At 35.2% G+C, this 8451-nt stretch overlaps 1 protein-coding gene across 2 annotated transcripts; it reads left to right on the plus strand.

Moving 5' to 3' along the window:
* The first annotated feature begins 2086 nt into the window (after positions 1-2086).
* Positions 2087-7523, plus strand: ccka (cholecystokinin a). Of its 2 annotated transcripts, none has more exons than XM_066691580.1 (3): positions 2087-2276; positions 3792-4088; positions 7235-7523. In XM_066691580.1, exons 2-3 carry the CDS (start codon positions 3836-3838, stop codon positions 7369-7371), a joined length of 390 nt encoding a protein of 129 aa, XP_066547677.1. In that variant the 5' UTR covers positions 2087-2276; positions 3792-3835; the 3' UTR covers positions 7372-7523. The 2 variants fall into 2 exon arrangements, with proteins under 2 accessions (XP_066547677.1, XP_066547676.1); XM_066691579.1 differs by having other exon boundaries at positions 2089-2276; positions 3834-4088.
* Positions 7524-8451: the final 928 nt, after the last annotated feature.

The following is an 8451-nucleotide window of genomic DNA, read 5'->3' on the forward strand; positions in this document are numbered from 1 at the left end:
AGGTACATTAAAGCATTGAAGTTGCTGAGTAAGACACCCATTGTATGTAGCAACACAATGCAGTTCTTTTTCTTTTTGTTTTTTATAATCCACCCCCGTACTATGGCAGCCCATGTCTGCCATAATGAACTTTAATCATTCTGCGAATTAACACCAGTTCTAAACATCAACCTACCCTTCTCATCGGTAGAAAACCAGTAGAATGGTAATTCTTATTGGATTTTCTGGAATAAAGCTTGTATGGATGTAACTTTCTTCCTTTTCTTCTTCACAAAAGACAAATTGTTCACACAACAAGATCATTAGTATTCACCATAAAACAGTTCCATTGTTCGAATGCTGGGTTAAACAAATGAGTGACAGTTGAGATGTGGTAAGATGTGGTAAATCACTCAAATCAGCCCCTTAACTTAGTCAAGATAGTGTTATAAATAGGTATTTGGGAAACCCAGTAATTTTGTATGTGGCACTCGTGATCATTCAAATTATTTCACAGGTAATTAAATAATTAAATAAATAAACTATTTGACATTATTCTCCAGTGTGTTTTCTGTGGTTTACAATTTGGAATTCCCAGTTCACACCTTGTCTCGGTTTTGAAGCCTGTAAATGAGAGAGAGACTGACATCAGGTAAGCACATCCTGATCTCAGTCCCTTGTCAGACCCCCTCTTGACCTGAGGAACCTAATAACTGGATATTGCGGAGTTATTGAGCCCTGGAGGTCCTTGCTCATCTCCTGCTCTCTTCACCAGCCTTGACAAACTGCCAGCTTGGTGGTTCAATATGGTGATCAATTGGGCACATCAGCCCTCCATGAAAATCCCTGATTGCCATAAATAGAGCAGCTCGTATGAACAGTAAGTCAAAAATACAACGTAAGCCCTTTAGATTAAAAAAAAAACTAATTGCAGTTGAATACATAATTTATATGCCAGACAATACAGATAGGGACCTGGGGCTCAAAAGGGGGGAAAAAAAAGCTTTGTTTAACAGATCTGTAATGTAGGAGTAACCAGACAAAACTTGATGCTAGCTAGAAAACCTTTGGAGGTTTGAACCTATCAGACCTGGCGTGATGATTTAGTGAAAACTGACAATCCTTCGACAGCTGTCAACATAAATATGCTCCCATTAATTAAACTAACCTAAATATGTCTAATTTGACATGCAACCACCTTAGGAAGTAAAAAAAAAAAAAAAGAAAAAAGAAAAATCATGTGGCTACCTGATGTCACACTGTTGATCTGGGCGTTTTTATATACTTATACTTTGTAGCTCAAAACTATATTAAATGCAGCACTAGGTCAAAATACCACCACCTACATATCCCAATGACCACTGTCCACTTGGTGCTTCATCTCATACCAGCTATGCAACACAGAGTCAATAGACATGAATCCATTGGTAAAGTGTGAGCTTTTGTAAACCCATTTCCCAGGATTTTAGGAATGCACTCTTACAGACCAGAATTGCTCTTCCCCACAAAGCACCACAGAAAGTTAACCCCACTCACATTTCACCACTGTTATGTACAGCTTGAAAATACAAAGGTGCTCTCTTGGGAATCTTTTCACTTAGATCAGGAATCTGTGTGTAGAATATAACATTTAATGAATAACTTCTATAGCATACCTTTGTATTTCATCTTGAAAATGTAAGCTACCTAATCAGGCTCACTGCAACAAAGCACACTATTCATAAATGATAAACCTTTAACTAGACAAAACTGAATTGTTACAGTTGGATTTCCAAAATAGGGTTTTCCCTCTGAGAGTTTCTAAAAGGAAAGGTTACTTTTAATTTAACATACTAATCCCTGCTTTCTTTGGCATACTATTTATTACACTCCTGTTTTATTGTAAAATATATCATAACTAAATAGTGTATCTGTATGTTGTATTGTGTTACAGGTTTGTCTTATGTTTGGCTGTCAGCTACAGCAACCAGAGAGGAATTGGGAATATCTTTTTCTGTAGGGAAAAGCTACTGTGTGGTGTAGTTCTGAGAGGGTTAAAAAAGGCTGATCATTACGTGAAAGATTTCTGAACCCTCATTCCCTGGAGTTATACTAATTTATTTTGTCCTGCTAGTATGCTGCTGAGCATGTGGTTATCCCACATCTGCGTCAGTACTGTGCAAATAGATGACAGTACTCTTAGCACTCTGCTAGATATTTAAGGGGCAGCATTTCAAATCCTTAGAAGTTATCGTACACTGTTCTCACACCGCTTCTTCAGCTATTCTGACTTTGGGGAATCAAGGTCTATCTAGAAGGTAAGCTTTTTAAACATTTTCTTTGTCAAGGCATGGCTTCTGTCCTCAGAAACAAATATTAATAAGAATACAAAAAATACTTGTATATTCTAACACCTCTAAAAGATGTGTTATTGATTATTTTTGTTTTATAGCAATTTTGCTGGTTACAATAGAGGACAAGCTGAATGAAAACAAAGTTTCTCATTCATTATGCAGTTTTTACTAGGATGATGGATTGCTTATTCTGAAAGTTTTTATATCATTTGAACTGTCTTTTGGTTGTAACAAGAGCTACATGAATTCATTGTTTCCCTTTTCAGTGGAATACAAATACATTACCCAGCTTTGCAGAAGAAAAATACATGTATTTTGCCGTTATATATTTCTCTCACAGGGAGCACTACAAGTGTAGAAAGCAGATTATATGTAATAAACTACAGCAAGCTATGTTTTCGGATTCCTTTGCATAGTTCTATTGCTAAAGGTGTAACATATTACATACATTATTAGATAATAAAGATTTGAAAGTCACTAAGAAAGTACATAGCAGACAGCAATTCCTCATGGAGAAGCAGAACGTTCAATGAATTAAAGCAGCGCCTCGATTTCTGTATTAGAAAACAGATAACATCAAAGCTTGTTCTTTATATTTTAAGGAAACTAATAAACCTATTAAAAAGTTTCCGATTCTAAATTAATGATTAAAAAGCAAGAATTCTGTAATTCGCTTTTCAAAAGCAGTCTGAGGAGGCTAGCTGGAAAAACAATTTTTACATTTTGAAGATTTGCAACTGCAGTTATTAAGCAATATATCTTCTTGTCACTTTAACAATTGGTTTTACTTTGAAGAAATAAATAATTTTCATGTATGTGATTTCATATTCCTTTCTATTTGACAAGTTCTAATTACATACAGTAGTACATTTGACACATTAAGCTCCTTTTCAGTACATTGTTATTTTTCATTTTCAGTCATATTCTGCAGGGCTGGTATTATTTAACTTCGAAGAGATCTAAATTATTACATCGAAAATCTATCCAGTCTGGGTAGATGTAGCAGTAATATATTATCTATGGGTTTTCGAAACGGCAAATAATGTGCTGAATTGAATCTGTCACTCTGTCTATTCAGCCTTGTAGGTCCTCGCGGAAACATTTATGAATGAAAGCTCCAATTCCACCCCCTAACTTATTCACATTGCCCTACAGTTGGTGTCGGTTTTTGTTGATATTGTGATACATTTTTCATCATTTTGTTGTTGTTGTTTTGCCAAATAACATTAGAGCATAAATCATTAATGCTGCTCACTCTCTTTCAATTAATTATCTTTATAATCCGCACTCTTATTACACTTCAAGGCTAATACCTACAAATTGAATTACAGTGAATGAAATTAAAAATGACACACTGCTTAAAACCAGTCCCGTTTTCATTGAAGTTTAGATTATTTTGTTGTATTAGTTATACACAACAAACACAACAAACGTAGCACTTCCAGACCATGCTAATAAAACATTATTATTATTACACAGATTATTATTATTCACTGAAGTCTTCCCTGCCCTCTGTCTCAGCTATGAACAGTGGAATCTGTGTCTGCGTTTTACTGGCTGTGTTCTCGACAACCTGCTTGGGTCGTCCGTCGGCGGGCTCCGAAGATGAGGGAATCCCAGCCACAGCACAGCTCGACCAGGGCCTGTCAGGACAGCACCGGCACGTCCGCTCAGCTCCATCTAACGGTCAGCTGAAGCCTTTCATTAAGGGGGATGAGAGCCTGGAGGAAAGAACCAACCTGGGGGAGCTGCTGGCAAGATTGATATCTAGGAAAGGTGAGCACAGGAAACAAATAAGTGTTTTAACTGTAATCTCGAAATGTTGATGAAATGTTTCTATAATGCAGGTATTGTGATGACACTGAAATTCTCAACATTCAGTCAGTCAGAAGACATTTTTAAAACCTTATTTTGGACAAATACAGTCAGTAAAACAATGTCAAAAACCTGGAAGTAATTACAGTGTGGATTTCAATGCATGGCCCTTTGAGGCAGGAGTGATACATGCGATTACTATAGAGATTACGTCTTCACATTTTAAATTAATTGAGTTGGGATAATTCACTGAGTTGCTGTATAGAGGTTAAGAGATCATTTACAGAAGAGGTTGAGGGGGCCTAGGGTCCATTTGTTTTTTTTTAAATATAATTTCAGCTGACAGAGTTCCAATTCCATTCTTATTAATTGAGTAGGATGCATTTTAATTATGAGTAATTTGGCAAAAGGTTGATGTGTTACTGTAACACATGAATATGATTTCTAAGCCATTTAAGGGCAGGCAGGTCTTTAATCTTACAGACTATTCTGCATTACTGCTTCATTTTGAGCTCTCACTCATGTCTGGTGCAGTACAGACTACTAAATAACTAGATTTAGGATGACAAGTAAATCTTTGATCAACAGTTCTAAATATTCAGTTGCTTCTCTCTCATTCTCAATGGCAGAATATTAATATTCTGAATAATTTATGAGGGAATATGACATACTTTGATCTCACATTCAAGGCCACTGGGAAAACACCAATGTTATTTTAATATTTGTATGTAATGAAGCAAATAGTTTACAACCCCTCCCATCCGAAAATCCAATAGTTTTACAGTTGCTTGTATATCAAAAGCTGGAATACGTTTGTAAGTAAATTGAGCAAACAAAGAAACAAATAAACCAACAAATAAATAAAGTGACAGACCGTGTTTTTTTAAAAAACAAATTCAACTATTTATAGATGTATGATCTTGTAATCCAGCTGAGGATGAAATATATTAGAATATTAATTACCCAGTTTGTTTTGTAAGGGGGTAAGTCCTTATGCAGTCTAAATGTGCAACTGAAATCATTACCCACAGATTTAATATAAACAGGTATAGATTTTCCAGTTACTAACCTCCATGGTTGTAACAGTTTTCACCCTTTTATGGTGTGAAATATGTCAATGAAAGCTGTACTCTAGCGACTGTATTGAAGATGACTCGGAAATGCAACATATGAGGAGAACATATAGTTAATTTCTTTAGTGCACCAATATACACCCAGCTGCTTGTAAGAGCTCTAGTGTTTTCAGCTGCTCTTCTAGGACAATAAAATAGTGGATCAAAACAAAGACCTCTTGATATTTACTATGGAAACCATTATTGTCATTATAATAGTCAGCCCTGAGGTTGCATATGGTGCATTATGTGCCATGAAAAGTGAATAGGACTCTGCTTGCATCACCTTGATATTGATGAAGACAAATATACTATTTTACAAATACCTTTATATGTGAATCAAAACTAGGCAAGAACGAAATATAAAACCTTTTTGATTGACCAGTTATTTTCTTTTGTATGAGGTTCTGTTCTATAATCTGTAGAATTCTGTTTTTTGTGAAATGTATCTAAATGGACAGTTGGGGTTCGGATGCACATGTCTCTGTTGAAATGTTCAATGGGCCTCCATGCATATTAATAAGAAAGTTAAGGACTGCTGATGACTAGTTCAATTTGTTTTGTAGACACAACCCAACTAAACGTGTCACTAGTTGAAGGGATAGAAGTCATGTTTGCATGTTTTTTGTTTAATTTTTTGTTTTAATTTTTTTGTTTAATTTACATGCTAACTCAGGCTTAAAATCTCTTCCCATGCTTTCTAATGAATATTCTTCCATTCCATTCCATTTTAATATAGAACCCTCTAGTATACACTGTCATATATTTACATCTACCATAATTTGTTATTTGTTTACTTTTACTATTACCCCATCCTGTTTTGGCATGGGTGAAGCCCTTAGTAAAAACATTTGGGAATGTGAGAAAATGTTAATGATAATGTTGCAAATACAGGGTTACGAGATATATTAACATAGGAAGTATGGAAGACAAGAAACTGAATCTTCAGAATGTCCAACTGCATTATAATGATGTTGGATTATAATGTGGGTGTGTATTATTCTGAGATGTTCAGTATTTAAAGTTCTCTTCCTCTGTTCTGCACAAGAATATAGCAGGCTGGACCGAGATTAAAACATAAAGGCCAATCTACAGAGTAAACACAGAAATAAGGAATAATTGAAATAACTTTCAGTGCCCTGGGAAGGAAACACTTTGCTTATAATTCCAAGTGTTCCAAGTCCAAGCCCATTGCTATATAATTCAAAGATTTGTTTATCGTAAAGCAAAAATACCAGAGCACTGCTGAGATCAATACAGTTTTGCTTTATTATTGGTGTAAACCACACAGGACCTGTTTCTAAGATATCTCTTTATGCACAAACAGCCCTGGGGGCAATTTATGTATTGTAATTTATGAGGCTGAATTAGGGGAAATTAACAAACCACTCACTTGCTGGAAAAAACAATAAGAGATTTCCTTAACCTCCTTGTCTGAGGCAAGCAGATGTGCACTTTGTTCAACCTACATATGATAGGAGACAGCTTTTGAATAAAAAAAACAAAAAAAAAAACAACCTTAAACCGTATCTGAATTAAGCTTAGGCTTAATTGGTCAGACTTTGAAAATAAATTATGAAATCAAACAGTACAGAAGACTGATGATAACTAGAACTCTAGTGCTTCTCAATTAAAACATGAGTAAGCACTAGAGATAGCGCTTTCTTTGGGGGTACACAAGACAAGTATTGGGATATTTAAATCTGCGGGGACAGAACGACATTCCCATCAGTCCTTGTTTCCAGGAGAGAATTGTTTAGCTTAACTTGTCTGAGCACCTGTAGCCAAAGTATATCAGCAGAGTCTTGTCAATGCCTCACTGCATGTGACAAGCTAGATACTGTATATTGCATAAGTCTCAAAACAAAGGCATACACTGATACAATACCTATTTCAAATCAGTTTTTTATATTGTTGGCAAAGTGGCCAGTAAAATGTTTTCGCTCATGCAGGTCAGAGGCACTAAAACGTATCTTTTCCTCTTAATTGTTTTAGGATCCTTTCGTAGAAACTCCACAATGAACAATAAGGCAGGCAGCATGAGCGCCAACCACAGGATAAAAGACAGAGACTACCTGGGATGGATGGACTTTGGCCGCCGCAGTGCTGAAGAATATGAATATTCATCATAAGCCAGATTGTGCTCCAACTTCTGTACAGAGAAACAGAAACTTAATTTTAAATCATCGTCTTTGAAAATCTGTGTTTCAGAAACTATATTTATTATGTATTTGATGTAAATTTGTTTGTAAAACTATATGATGCAATATATACATATGCCAAATTTTGCAGAAAAAAAAAATCTTGTTTTTTTTCTGGTTTCTTTTCATATTGTTGATAATATATTAAAGCAATTTACCTATATAAAAAAAAAAAAAATGGAAAAAAATCTTGTCCTGTCACCCACCAAGAATTTTTCAGGTCTTTCAGAATAAATAACAGTATATCATTTTTAGGCATAATATACTGTGTATTTAGAGATAGCATTTGTAGGTCAACACAGCAAAATATATAATGTTGTTCTCCAAAGAATCTGATTAATACTAACAAACTCCACTTGTACATTGGATCACACAAAGACACTATTTTAATTAGACAAACACACAGAAAATGTCCAATTGTTTGCACCATATTTCTCTAAGGATGCAATGTGACTGCCAATCACTCAAAAAGTCCAAACAAACACTGTTTACTTGACCTATACATTTAATTCCTCAGCAGCGTTACCTTCTTTCATTCCATTTGTGACTTCTAGCAATATAATTGTGCACTGTTAGCATTAAAGACTAGTAATGCAAGAAGCATTCTCAATAGAGTCATCATTTTAACAGTATTTGGGAAACTTGTAAACTCTGGTAAAACCAAACAGTTTGAGTTCAAAGCCAATGAGGTTTGAAAACACATGAGTTTTGAAACATAAAACACTATAAATATGGAGATGCACAAGTGATTGATTGTATTACCTATTTTCCTTACGAGCTGAAGCTACAGCTGGGTCAAACTTAAAACTATTGCACCAGTGGGGAACCAAATTTAGCAACAATTCATTTTCATTGTGGCATGTTTCCAACACGCTGTCACCAGAAAAGCACACGGTGACCATACTGGTGTCTCAGAAGATTTGTTTTTTCCCAACAAGGATGTAAACTGGTACAAGCTCAAACTATTTCAGTTTTTTTTTTAATGGTTGCATAAGCAGCCCATGTAAAAGA

This window comes from Amia ocellicauda, chromosome 18, assembly GCF_036373705.1.
Source record: "Amia ocellicauda isolate fAmiCal2 chromosome 18, fAmiCal2.hap1, whole genome shotgun sequence".
Taxonomy (NCBI): Eukaryota; Metazoa; Chordata; class Actinopteri; order Amiiformes; family Amiidae; genus Amia; species Amia ocellicauda.

Excerpts from the sequence above, each read along its gene's own strand:
- ccka (XM_066691580.1), top strand. The coding sequence starts at position 3,836 with ATGAACAGTGGAATCTGTGTCTGCGTTTTACTGGCTGTGTTCTCGACA. Across the intron at positions 4,089-7,234 it reads AAGATTGATATCTAGGAAAG|GATCCTTTCGTAGAAACTCC; the intron begins GTGAGCACAGGA and ends TAATTGTTTTAG.